The 13500-nt window shown below is 50.9% G+C and overlaps 1 protein-coding gene and 1 pseudogene across 3 annotated transcripts in view; both read right to left on the bottom strand.

The window, feature by feature from the left end:
* Window positions 1–254: 254 nt before the first annotated feature.
* LSS (lanosterol synthase) overlaps window positions 255–13500 on the bottom strand; it is a 40856-nt gene continuing 27610 nt past the window's right edge. For both annotated transcript variants that reach the window (XM_055280046.2, XM_055280047.2), the window contains exons 18-22: window positions 6764–6829; window positions 6237–6317; window positions 4932–5102; window positions 2922–3000; window positions 255–2318 (exon numbers count right to left, since the gene is read on the bottom strand). In XM_055280046.2, coding sequence (XP_055136021.1) covers window positions 2187–2318; window positions 2922–3000; window positions 4932–5102; window positions 6237–6317; window positions 6764–6829 — 529 coding nt within the window. In that variant the 3' untranslated portion in view covers window positions 255–2186. The remainder of the gene's footprint in view (window positions 2319–2921; window positions 3001–4931; window positions 5103–6236; window positions 6318–6763; window positions 6830–13500) is intronic.
* On the bottom strand, window positions 2921–4925 carry LOC134736809 (uncharacterized; annotated as a pseudogene). The gene is made up of 2 exons (XR_010121147.1): window positions 4041–4925; window positions 2921–3927 (listed from the first exon to the last, which is right to left on the bottom strand). The product of XR_010121147.1 is annotated as an uncharacterized protein (transcript).

Here is a 13500-nt window from a genome sequence, read left to right as displayed (position 1 = left end):
ATCACGTTTATTTATCTTCCTAGATATGCTTATGGCCTTGAAAACATATTAAAATAGGCTATGATATTATCTCTTAAAATATCTATTTTCCCTCACGTAACTGGAGACGCACCCTGCTACTCCTCACGTCACTCCTGTTCCCTAAAGCAGGCTGGGCCTCCCACTCGCCCCACAGGCAGGTGAGGTACGACAGCCAGAAACCCCAAATCTGCAGTTCTCCCCAGGATGAAACGAAACACAGTGTGACAGGCTTCTGATAAGGGAATCGATGTCTGTTTATTAAGGTAGTTGCTCATAAAAATGACTTTCAGTAACATTTTCAGTATAAAAATGGATTTACATTTCATTTCTGGAAAACTGTTTTGTACAGTGATCTGACCGTGGCTAGGAGTCCCAGGGACAGCAGCCTCTGCTCAGGGCAGACTCTGTGATTCACTCTCTGTCCTGCTGCTGCCCCATGTGGGGGAGAACACGTGGGCTGAGAAAAAAAACAGCGTGTGCAAACCTGACAGATGTCAAGGGTCCCAACACAGTTCCTTCAGCGAAAATAAAGCCCAGTCCTAAGAGGTGCAGCGAAGTGCTGACACTCAACAGGCAGCTGACCAGGCCCTGCAGGGCTGAGCAGGCAGGCGAGTCCCAAGGAGAGTCAGTGACAGCACGTGGGGCAAGGGAGCTGGACAGGAGACCCCAGAGGGCGCGGCACCTGGGTGAGAGCCCTGGACCCCACACCAAGGCAGAGGGGTGGCCCTGAAGGACTCTGGGCAGGAAATGACAGGCTCTGAGGGTGTCCAGACGCGGATCTCCACTGCCTGGGGGAGGGCGATCAGCCAGGGGAAGAGGCCAGGGAGCGCCACTTGCCCAGGAGGCGGCAGGGGGGGAGGAAGAGCAGATGAGGAGGTACAGGGTGTGCCCTGGGCAAGGCAGCAGGGGTAACGAAGCTCTCAGTGACTCCTCCCAATAGCCAGGGGAGAACAGTGTCAGTCTCAGGTGGCCCTGAGCACGTAAGCTGCTCATCCACATCAGTCAAAGGCAAAGCCAGGACCTGAACTTCCCATCCCAAGCCCTACATCCATGCAAGCCAGACCAGACTGGATCAGAGGCTAGAAGGGAGCTCACAGGATTGCCTGGGGAAGCCTCGACCCAAAACCTGGGCCTCGCTCCAGCCCAGAGCACCCGCCTGGGCATGACACTGGCGGCAGCTGTAGGGGTGCCCTGGGCATATGCCGGGCTCCCAGGGTGCCATACCTGCCAGCCAGCCCAGGGAGTGGTGATGGGCTGGGCGCTGGCTGTCCCTGCACATAGCAGTGCCCCATGGCAGTGACTACAACTGCTGCCTGCCCCTCACCCCTGTTTATGCTCGGCCTCCCCTGTGCATTTCTGTGTCCATAAGTGTCCCCTGTGCATTTCTGTGTCCGTAAGACTACTATAAACCCTGTAGGCACCTCACAAACAGCATTCCACGCAGGTGGGTTCATGTCCAAGGGGCATGGGGCTCCCTGCTGCACAGACTTGGGATGTTCCATGACAGACCCCCATACGCAGGCGAGCTCACAACCCAGGGGCATGAGGCTCCATGACACCCCCCCATACGCAGGCGAGCTCACGACCCAGGGGCATGGGGCTCCCTGCTGCACAGCCTCAGGATGCTCCATGAGCACCCCCCGCACTGGGCTGTTCACAGATGCACACTACATGCCATTGTCACAGGGTTGCCCTCGTGTCCCTCAGCCCGGCAGACAAAAGGTGCAGGAGCAGCCTGCCCAGGGCCGACCCCAGCCCAGAGCCCACTTGACACTCGGGAATCACACAGGCGCAGCTGCTCCTCTCCCAAGAACTTAGCTATTGGTCAGAAAACACCTCCTAGCCTCACTACCTTGAGGAGGCCGTGCCCAGAGGTGGCGGAAGGCGCTGTGCCTCCTCAGGGGTCACGGCTCCTGTGCCCCCTTCCTCACCCAAGCCCGACAAGCTACTCTCAGAAATGAACCTACAGTAAAAATCAAGAGTCTAAGCCACCCACCCTGTCCCCATCCCTGCCTCCAGCCTGGTCCCCAGATTCACATCTGTGAGATGTGAGAGAGTTGAGGGGTTGGAGCCCGAGACAGGGTTATGGGAGGGCTCCCCAACCCGGCCAGGACCCCTTGGCCTCACGGGAACGCACAGACGGCACCCAGCAGGCAGGCATGTTCTCAGGGGCGGCCGGCAAGGGCTCTCTCAGGGTACAGCTGGGAGAAGCGGCCGAGGGCCCAGATGGGGAAGATGTTCCTGTAGCTCGTGTAGGAGATGGCGCAGGACTTGTTGAAGACCCCGGCGATGTTTTCCTAAAAGAACACAGAAATAAACACAAAGGCTTCACCAGTCAGCTGAGGGCGAGTCCCTGAACCGGAGCCCGGCTGTTGGCTTGGCTGGCTTGTGGGTGAGTCAGCCTGGAAAGGGCTAATTAAGCAAGAGCACAGGAAAGCAGGTAGGTCTATCCCGCATCAGTAATGGCACCATCAGCCCCGCTCAGACTCCCCAGCCCCTCATGACCACATGAGCGGCCACCAACTCAGCCTCATCTCAGGGGAGGGCAGTCGGCCTCACATGACCTCATGACACCCACACCACAGGGACTTCTGGCTCAGTGAGGGGCCACTAGGTCATCTGGAGTGGGAGGGCCTGTCATGGAGCAAAAGGGCTTCCTGCCCACTGGCTTCTCCCATCCAGCTCCTCCCCCACCCAGAGCATCACTTGAAAAAACAGCAAGATCTGGACTTTAGGACCCGATCACCTGCCACAGACCTGCCACCAACTCTGGCATTCACTGGCAGAGTTGACACCTCCCAAGTGTCCAAAGTACCCCAAAAAGGACACAGAGCGTGGAAACAGCCACGCACACTGGAGGTCGATGCTGGCCTTGGGCGCTCAGGTCCCTGGTGGCATACCTGCGGCCAGTCGCCATTGGGGAGCTGTTTCTCAAGCAGACACCGGACTCCTCTCTCCTGGGCCTCGACGTCAGGATGCCTGGCGGAAGAGGAGGCTGAAACACACCCAGCGTGCATGCCCCCACAGCATCATCCTCACCCTCACAGCCGACCATAAGGGCAAACCCTGGAATGCTTCAGTGAGAATGGATGCATCTAAACTGACGCCCACAGGCCCTGCCAGGTGCAGCCAGCACCTCGGGCTCTTGCCACACCTTCTTCCTAGGCTCCCTGAGAAGCGGAGCCACAGCAATGACAGGCTGGGGACACAGGCCTCCTCAGGCCTGCTCTGGTGTCCCCCTGAAGAGGATGCGAAGCCTTGTTCCCACCTGGCCCACTGGTCCTCACGGGCCTCTGGAGACCCACAGGAGCTCATGCTTACTTGCTGGCCAGGATGAAACACCAAGAAGGATCCAGGGCTCAGTGGGCCCAGCTCAACTGTGGGTCCCTGACTGTCCTGCCCTCAGGGGTCCCCTAGACGCTGTTGCTCCTGCTCAAGCAGACCTGCCCTAGCTTTTAGGGTTTTAGGAAGATTCCCCAAATGGCCACAAACCTAACAGGGCAGCACAGACAGGATGTTGCGGGTGCATCTGTATGTATGTGTGCACAGGTGCCTGTGCATGCGTACATGTGTGCATAGATCTGTATGTGCATCTGTCTCCATGTACGTATGTCTGTGTGTGGCACAGATGGGATACTGCAGGTGCATCTGTATCTGTGTACACAGGTGCCTGTGCATGCACACGTGTGCATAGACCTGTGTGTGCATCTGTCCCCATGTACCTATGTCTGTGTGTGGCACAGATGGGATGCTGCGGGTGCATCTGTGTGTGTACACAGGTGCCTGTGCATGCGTATGTATGTGTGTGCATAGACCTGTGTGTATGTGCATCTGTCTCCATGTACCTGTGTCTGTGTGTGGCACAGATGGGATACTACGGGTGCATCTGTGTGTGTACACAGGTACCTGTGTGTGCATGGGTACGTGTGTGCATAGACCTGTATGTGCATCTGTCTCCATATACCTATGTCTGTGCGCAGCAGACGGGATGCTGCGGGCACATCTGTACGTGTGGGTACACAGGTGCATGTGCATGCATACGTGTGTGCATAGACCTGTGTGTGCATCTGTCTCCACGTACCTATGTCTGTGTGTGGCACAGATGGGATCCTGTGGGTGCATTTGTATGTGTGTACACAGGTGCCTGTGCATGCATATGTGTGTGCACAGATCTGTGTGTGCATCTGTCTCCATGTATCTATGTCTGTGTGTGGCACAGATGGGATGCTGTGGGTGCATTTGTATGTGTGTGGACACAGGTGCCTGTGTGTGCATGCGTACGTGTGTGCATAGACCTGTATGTGCATCTGTCTCCATGTACCTATGTCTGTGTGTAGCACAGACAGGATGCTGCAGGCACATCTGTGTGTGTACACAGAAGCCTGTGCATGCATACGTGTGTGCATAGACCTGTGTGTGCATCTGTCTCCATGTACATCTGTGTGTACACATCAGTGTGTGCACGTACATGCCTGCATGCATCTGCGTGTGTGTGCACCTGGCACATATGTGGCTCAGCACCAGCTGTGAATACAGGAGGGCCACAGAGAGCAGCTGCTGTGACTGTCATCACTACCACACCAGGAAGCAGCAACCTCATCACAGCCCACTTCGCTGTTTCCATGGGTCCCTGATGCGCTTGCTCTTCCACTGACACTGCTAATGGTGGGTGGTTCACTTCTAAGAGGCGAGCCTCTCTGCAGGGCCCCACTTGGTCAGAGCAGCCCATGTTCTTGCCCCAGGAACCAGGCACGTGGCTCTTGTAGGTGTCTGTTCCCAGAATGGCAGCTGACCTGGCCCACAGGCCTCCCCTCCTCTCTACATTCACTCAGCCCAGGCCACTGGCTCACAGCTGAGTGTCCCTCCTCTACCCAAACCCAAGGCTCAGGGATGGGTCCCACTGTCCCCACCGAACAGCCATCAGCCCCATCAGGGCCCAGCATGTGTTGTGGATCTGGGACTGGGCACTCTGCACATAACGCCGCTCCTCGCAGGACTCAAAGTCCTCCCCCCAGCCTCCGTCTGCCATCTGCCGGGACAGCAGGAAGTCACAGGCCCGGGAGACCGCTGCACAGGCAGTCCTGCAAAGACCAGAGACAGGAGACACCATCACACCAAGGAAGGTCCCAGACCCCTGGCTTCTCACCCTAGCAGGCTGCCTTAGGGTATGGGGAGGAGCCTGCACTACGGGGCCACCCTACCTAAGGGCCATGGGCCACTACTGAAACCCGAGCTTGACTTTTGCAGATGTGAACTGGGAACAGATACTCCTGCCTCCCAGAGTCCCTGGGAAGACAAAGGGACATGAGAGTACTGCGGATGGCCTCACGGACACGTCAGGCTGAGTGAGGTCCGCAGTGCTTGGGAGCAGCGTCTCACAAACTGCACCCAGCCAACCACGGTGCTCCCCACCTCTAAACATCCACACTGCAGACTCTGGGAGACAGTGGGGCAGCTGGAGGTAGCGCTGGGAGAGAGCGGGGCAGCTGGAGACAGGGCTGGGAGAGAGCGGGGCAGCTGGAGACAGGGCTGGGAGAGAACGGGGCAGCTGGAGACAGGGCTGGGAGAGTCGGGCAGCTGGTGACAGGGCTGGGAGAGTGGGGCAACTGGAGACAGGGCTGGGGCCAGAGATCTCCTGCCTTCTAACCCGCTCCAGCGGGGCCCTGGACCCTAATCCTCCTACTCAGGGTTGGGAGGCATCTGTGTGCCTGGAGGGGCCGGAGGCCAGAAGCGTCCCTCCAGCATACATGTCAGGAAGCTCTAGAGAGCTGTGGGACCAGGGAAACATCCTCATTTCAACCGGGGATATTATCTCACTGTTTAAAAATATTAAAAACAGGCCAGGCACATTGGCTCATGCCTGTAACCCCAGCGCTCTGGAGGGCCGAGGTAGGAAGACTGCTTGAGCCCAGACCAGTGTGAGCAACACAGCAAGACCCCATCTCTACATAAAAGTTTTAAAAGATTAGCCTGGGGTGGTGGCGTGCACCTGTGGTCCCAGCCACTCGGGAGAATCGCTTGAGCCCAGGAGTTTGAGACTGCAGTGAGCTAGGATCATGCCACTGCATGTCAGCCCAGTTGACAGAGCGAGACTCCATCTCAAAAACAAACAAACAAACAAACAAACCCTAAAACCAAATGTCAAAGCAAAAAACACCCACGACAGAGCATTGGGTTGAGAACCCCCGCCCGCCAGAGGAAAGGCACTCACTCACCCATCTTGGTAGGTCTGCCCCATGCAGGCGAAGGCCTCCAGGCCAAACCAGGTGCCGTAGGTAAAGCAAACTCCCCAGGAGCTGGAGGGAGACAGGGAGAGCCTCAGCCCTTCCACCCTGTTCACAGCCGGTGTGTGAAACAACACGCATTCTGCAACAATCACACGTGCCCCAGCCAGCCCACCAACTCCAGTGCCTCAGGCATTAAGGCCATGGAAGACAGCAGCTCTGTCTGCTGGACCCTAAGGGCAAGCAGACAGGGTGGAGGGGAATAGCCACGCTCAGGCTACAGCGCGCTCCCAGCAGCCCAGCTGCACCCAGCAACATACTGAGCAATTTCCACCGGGGCAAAGGCCACGCATGCCACAAAGGAACGAGGTCCCCCAGAAGTCATGGGCTGGCAGCTCACTTCCAGAAACTTCTGGTGCAGCAACAACATACAAGCCAACATTTATGAACGCAGTGTGTGAGAGTAGAAAGCTCTGGATCCCATGCATGTCTGCACTCACGGGCGGAGGCTCACTCACCCTTCCCAGGAGCCATCAGCCCTCTGCTGCCGCCGACAGAACTCTAAGCCCTGCGTGAGGGTCTCCCTGGAACACATGAGATTGGTCCAGTGAACATTCCAGTAAAACGGCAGTTTACCTATCCCAATTCCACCCTTTACAGGGTCTCAAAAGAATGAGAATGGTCTCCCTTAAAAACCACATAAAAATAAACAGTTTACACAGACCGATGAGGGTTTTAAAAAGCAGCAACTACAGGACACCAGAGCGGGAAGCGGATTGGCAGAGTCCGAGAAAGAGACGTGAGGGGAAAGCAAGGCCTTGGGAAGCCCCTGCAGACACAGCTGCAAACAGGAGCAGCATCCCTGAGATCCAGTGACCCAGGCTTGAGCAAACCCAACAAAGTGAACTAAATAAAAACAGGAAAAAATCAATTAGAGAGAAAACAAAAATTCAGAAGACAAGACCCATCCTAGATCTAACTGATATTTCCAAAAAATAACCAGTTCTCTGAAAAGGTCGGAGTGAAGTGGCTACTCCAGTATCACCCTGTGGGACGTGGGACTTGTCTTTAACCAGCAGATCGAGGCCGGGGTGATGGGTGTGGGTCCTGGGACCGAGGTCTGTGTGAAAGCGACTCCCATGGTGCCAGCAGACTCCCTCTACCAACTCTCCCTTCTCGCTTTTGTGAAGATGCCATCTAGAGAGGCCCCCGCAGCAAATGGCAGTCGGCAGCTTCCAGCTGAGGAATGGGATCGTGCCGAGGACCCTGTGTGCTCAGAGGCAGATCCTTCCTCACTGCAAGCTCAGGGGAGACCCGAGTCCTGGCTAAGACCCTGACTGAAGCCCGGAGAGACCCTGAGGCAGAGGACGACCCACGAGGCCGCGCCTGGACTTCTGACACACAGAAACGGTGAAGTATTCAATGTGTGTTGTTCTAAGCCACCAGGTTTGTACCAATATTGTTACTCGGCAACAGATAACGAATACAAATAGTCAAAGTACAAATTAGTAATATTAGCAATAAAAGGATAGAACTACAGATACAGTGAGAAATGACGAGAAAATTTTATGTATTACATTTGCAAACTTAGAGAAAAAATCTACAAATTAGAAAAATTAACTTATCAAAACTGCCTCAATCAAGAAATGGAGAACCTAAACAGTCCTAAAACTACTAAAAGAATGAGTCAAAATGTAAACTTTTCCCAGAAAAAAAACTCTAGGCCTAGGAATTTTATAAATGAATGCAACTAAATTATCAGACACTCATTCTAATCTCACACAAACTCTCCAGAGAATAGAAAGGAGGAACACTCTCTAGCTCATTCTAGGAACCCAGAGAAATAAGATATGGAAAAGTGAAAATTTCAGGCTCACTCATGAACACAGATGCAAAACTCCAAATTAAAACTGAGAAACTGGCCGGGCGCGGCGGCTCATGCCTGTAATCCCAGCAATTTGGGAGGCCGAGGCAGGCGGATCACGAAGTCAGGAGATCGAGACCATCCTGGCTAACACCGTGAAACCCCGTCTCTACTAAAAATACAAAAAATTAGCTGGGCATGATGGCAGGCACCTGTAGTCCCAGCTACTCGGGAGGCTGAGGCAGGAGAACGGCGTGAACCCAGGAGGCGGAACTTGCGGTGAGCCGAGATTGTGCCACTGCACTCCAGCTTGGGAGACAGAGTGAGACTCCGTCTCATTTTAAACAACAACTGAGAAACTGAACACTGTCTTAAATACAGACCAATACCAAGGTCTATCTCAGAAATACAAAGGTGTCTTAACATTAGAAAAATCCATAATAATCCTCTAAATTAACAAAGGACACAAATATATAATCATCTCAAAGCAGACAGGGGATTTGAGACCAGCCTGGGCAACAGAGCAAGGTCCCATCTCTAAAAAAAAATTTAAAAATTAGCTGAGCGTAGTGGCACATGCCTGTGGTCCTAGCTACTCAAGAGGCTGAGACAGGAGGATTCTTTAAGCCCAGGAGTTTGAGGCTGCAGTGAGCTATGATGGCACCAATGCACTCTGCCTGGGCAACAGAGTAAGACTGCATCCCTTAAAAAAAAAAAAGAGTCAATTGTTTTCCTACCAGCAATGAACAATTAGATTTTGACATTTAAAACACAATGCCATTTACATTAGCACCAAGAAAATGAAATCCTTAGGTATAAACAACAAAATATGTACAAGATACGATGAAAACTACAAAATTCTGATGAAAGAAATAAAAGATCTTTCCAACTTGAGCTACAGATTCAATGTAATCCCAACCAAAGTCTCAGCAAGTTATTTTGTAAACTATCGACAAACTGATTCTAAAATGTATATGGAGAGGGAAAAAAACCCAGAATAGTCAAAACGCTATTGAAAGAGAACACTAAAGTGAGAACACTGATGGTAACCAACTTCAAGGCCTACTTCAGAGCTACAGGAACCAAGACAGTGTGGGACTGGTGAGAACAAACAGATCAATGGAACAGAACAGAGAGCTCAGAAATAGACCCATGCAAATGCAGTCAACTGATTTTTTACAAAGAAACAAAGGCAAAAAAAGACCCAAAAAGAGTCTTCTTGACAGATGGTGCCGAAACAACTGGACATCCTCATGCCAAAAAAAAAAAAAAAAAAAAAAAAAAAATCTAGACACGAACCATAAACCCTTCACAAAAGTTAACTCAAAATGAATCATGGACCTAGATGTAAAATGCAAAACTTAAAAAATCTGAGAATATAACACAGGAAAAAATCTAGGTACCCTTGGGCTTGGCAGTAACTTTTTGGATACAACACCAAAAACATGATACATGAAAGCTGGACTTCCTTGAAATGAAAACATTGAAATGAAAACATGGACTTCCTTGAAATGAAAACACGATACATTGATAAGCTGGACTTCCTTGAAATGAAAACTGGCTCTCCAAAAGATACCGTTAATAGAATGAAAAGACAAGACACAGACAGGCAGAAAATATTTGCAAAAGACATATCTGATAAAGGACTGGCAGCCAAAATATATGAAGAACTAAAACTCAACAATAAGAAAACTTAATTTAAAAATGAGCCAAAGACTTTAAAGAACACATCACTGAAAAAGATATACAGATGGCAAATAACTATATAACAAGATTTTAACATAATGTCATTAGGGAATTGCAAATTGAAACAAGGAGATACCACTACAGACACCTCTTAGAAAGGCTAAAACCCAAAACACAACAGCAAATGCTGGTGAGGATGTGGAGCAACAGAATGCTCATCATTGCTGGTGGAAACGCAAACGTGCAGCCACTTAAGATACAGTTTGGCAGCTTCTTACAGAACTAAACACACTCTTACCATAGGACCCGGCAATCACGCTTCTTGGCATTTACCCAAATGAGCTGAAAACTTACGTGCACGCCAATATTGATAGCAATTTTATTCATAGTTGTCAAAACTTGGAAGCAAGCAAGACATTCACCTTAGTAGGTGAATGAATAAACTGTGGTACATCCAGACAATGGAATATTATTCAGCACTAAAAAGAAATGTGCTATTGAGCCATAGAAAGAGACTCAGGAATCTTAAATGCTTATTACTAAGTGAAAGAGGTCAGTCTGAAAAGGCAAAACTATGGAGACAGTAAAAATATCAGTGTTTGCTACTAAGGGGTTCCAGAGGCGGGGACAGTGCAGAGGACTCTGGGGCAGTGAAATCCTGTGTGACACTGCAGTGGTGGGCACATGCATCACACATCTGTGAAACCACAGAATGAACAACATGAAGAGGAACCTGAATGTAAACAATGGACTCTGGACGATAATAATTTATGAATGTTGACTCATCAACTGTAGCAAATGCACCACTTTAATGCAAGATGTTAGTATTGGGGACAATACTAAATACAGTATTGATGGAAAGTGCGAGGAGTTAGCGGCTTTATGGGAACACTGCATCTTCCACTCAAATTTTCTCTAAATTTAAAGCTGCTATAAAAGATAAAGTACATAAATTTTTTTAAAAGTTTAGCAAAATTGTCTAGCTATGAGATCAGAATCAAAATCAACTGCATAAGAATCTATGAGTCCACAGTGATAAATAAGTAAATAAACAGAGGCAAAGGAAAAGCTTTTGGAAGAACACCAACTAATACATATGGAAGGAATGATAATTTCGTAAGTATTATGCAAATAATTGATTCAGGCAAGAATCATCACCAAATGCTAACACTAACAGGTATAAGTATGATGAGAAATAGGACATTTACATAGTCTAAAACTGTCTCCCCATAAAGAAAAAAAAAGCAACTTCATAGTGGAGAAACTAAGTATAGTGGTCATCACCTTAATCAAGGGATCAAAGTTGACACGTGCTTCCTGGTAAGGTGCAGGAGAAGGCCCCATTTCTTCTGCAATCTTCCTGACAAAAATGTACAACTTCATAACCTGAATCTAATCACGAGACACCAGAAAAAAAAACACTGAGGATATTCTACAAAATAACTTGCTGAACAATTCAAAAATCACAAAGTCATCGAACACAAGGAAAGATTAAGGAATTATTCCAGGTTAAAAGGGTGTCAATGTGATAACTAAATGCAACCCACGTGCACAGTGAGAAGGGTAAGGAAAACAGAAAAAGAAAAGAAAAATAATTAAAAATAAACAAATGCAACCCATGATACTGGATTAAAGCTTGAGGGAAAATTTTGCCATAAAGGACATTATTGGAACAATTAGGCCTGCAGATTAGTACTTCATCAACATTACAATTCTGACTTACACTTGCACAAAAGAATACACCTGCTAAGAAATACTCAGGCAGTTAGGGGTACATCCTATCTGCAAATTCCTCTCCAATGGTTCAAGAAAGAATGGGCCTGGATCATGAGGAAGGACAGGTCATGAAGCCCTGAGGTTAGAGCCTGGATCACATGGAAAGACAGACAATGAAGCCCTGAGGGTAGAGCCTGGATCATGTAGGAGGACAGGTCATGAAGCCCTGAGGGTAGAGCCTGGATCATGTGGGAGGACAGGTCATGAAGTCCTCAGGGTAGAGCCTGGATCATGTGGAAGGACAGGTCATGAAGCCCTCAGGGTAGAGCCTGGATCATGAGGAAGGACAGGTCATGAAGCCCTGAGGGTAGAGCCTGGATCATGAGGGAGGACAGGTCATGAAGCCCTGAGGGTAGAGCCTGGATCATGAGGGAGGACAGGTCATGAAGCCCTGAGGGTAGAGCCTGGATCATGTGGGAGGACAGGTCATGAAGTCCTCAGGGTAGAGCCTGGATCATGAGGAAGGACAGGTCATGAAGCCCTGAGGGTAGAGCCTGGATCATGTGGAAAGACAGGTCATGAAGCCCTGAGGGTAGAGCCTGGATCATGAGGGAGGACAGGTCATGAAGCCCTGAGGGTAGAGCCTGGATCATGTGGGAGGACAGGTCATGAAGCCCTGAGGGTAGAGCCTGGATCATGTGGGAGGACAGGTCATGAAGCCCTGAGGGTAGAGCCTGGATCATGTGGGAGGACAGGTCATGAAGCCCGGAGGGTAGAGCCTGGATCATGTGGAAGGACAGGTCATGAAGCCGTCAGGGTAGAGCCTGGATCATGAGGAAGGACAGGTCATGAAGCCCTCAGGGTAGAGCCTGGATCATGAGGAAGGACAGGTCATGAAGCCCTGAGGGTAGAGCCTGGATCATGAGGAAGGACAGGTCATGAAGCCCTGAGGGTAGAGCCTGGATCATGTGGAAGGACAGGTCATGAAGCCGTCAGGGTAGAGCCTGGGTCATGAGGAAGGACAGGTCATGAAGCCCTGAGGGTACAGCCTGGATCATGTGGGAGGACAGGTCATGAAGTCCTCAGGGTAGAGCCTGGATCATGAGGAAGGACAGGTCATGAAGCCCTGAGGGTAGAGCCTGGATCATGAGGAAGGACAGGTCATGAAGCCCTCAGGGTAGAGCCTGGATCATGAGGAAGGACAGGTCATGAAGCCCTGAGGGTAGAGCCTGGATCATGAGGAAGGACAGGTCATGAAGCCCTGAGGGTAGAGCCTGGATCATGTGGAAGGACAGGTCATGAAGCCGTCAGGGTAGAGCCTGGATCATGAGGAAGGACAGGTCATGAAGCCCTGAGGGTAGAGCCTGGATCATGTGGAAGGACAGGTCATGAAGCCGTCAGGGTAGAGCCTGGATCATGAGGAAGGACAGGTCATGAAGCCCTCAGGGTAGAGCCTGGATCATGAGGAAGGACAGGTCATGAAGCCCTGAGGGTAGAGCCTGGATCATGAGGAAGGACAGGTCATGAAGCCCTGAGGGTAGAGCCTGGATCATGTGGAAGGACAGGTCATGAAGCCGTCAGGGTAGAGCCTGGGTCATGAGGAAGGACAGGTCATGAAGCCCTGAGGGTACAGCCTGGATCATGTGGGAGGACAGGTCATGAAGTCCTCAGGGTAGAGCCTGGATCATGAGGAAGGACAGGTCATGAAGCCCTGAGGGTAGAGCCTGGATCATGAGGAAGGACAGGTCATGAAGCCCTCAGGGTAGAGCCTGGATCATGAGGAAGGACAGGTCATGAAGCCCTGAGGGTAGAGCCTGGATCATGAGGAAGGACAGGTCATGAAGCCCTGAGGGTAGAGCCTGGATCATGTGGAAGGACAGGTCATGAAGCCGTCAGGGTAGAGCCTGGATCATGAGGAAGGACAGGTCATGAAGCCCTGAGGGTAGAGCCTGGATCATGAGGAAGGACAGGTCATGAAGCCCTCAGGGT

Source organism: Symphalangus syndactylus, chromosome 5, assembly GCF_028878055.3.
Source record: "Symphalangus syndactylus isolate Jambi chromosome 5, NHGRI_mSymSyn1-v2.1_pri, whole genome shotgun sequence".
Classification (NCBI taxonomy): Eukaryota; Metazoa; Chordata; class Mammalia; order Primates; family Hylobatidae; genus Symphalangus; species Symphalangus syndactylus.
Note: the sequence above shows the minus strand (reverse complement) of the source record. Positions and strands in the feature narration are given on the sequence as shown.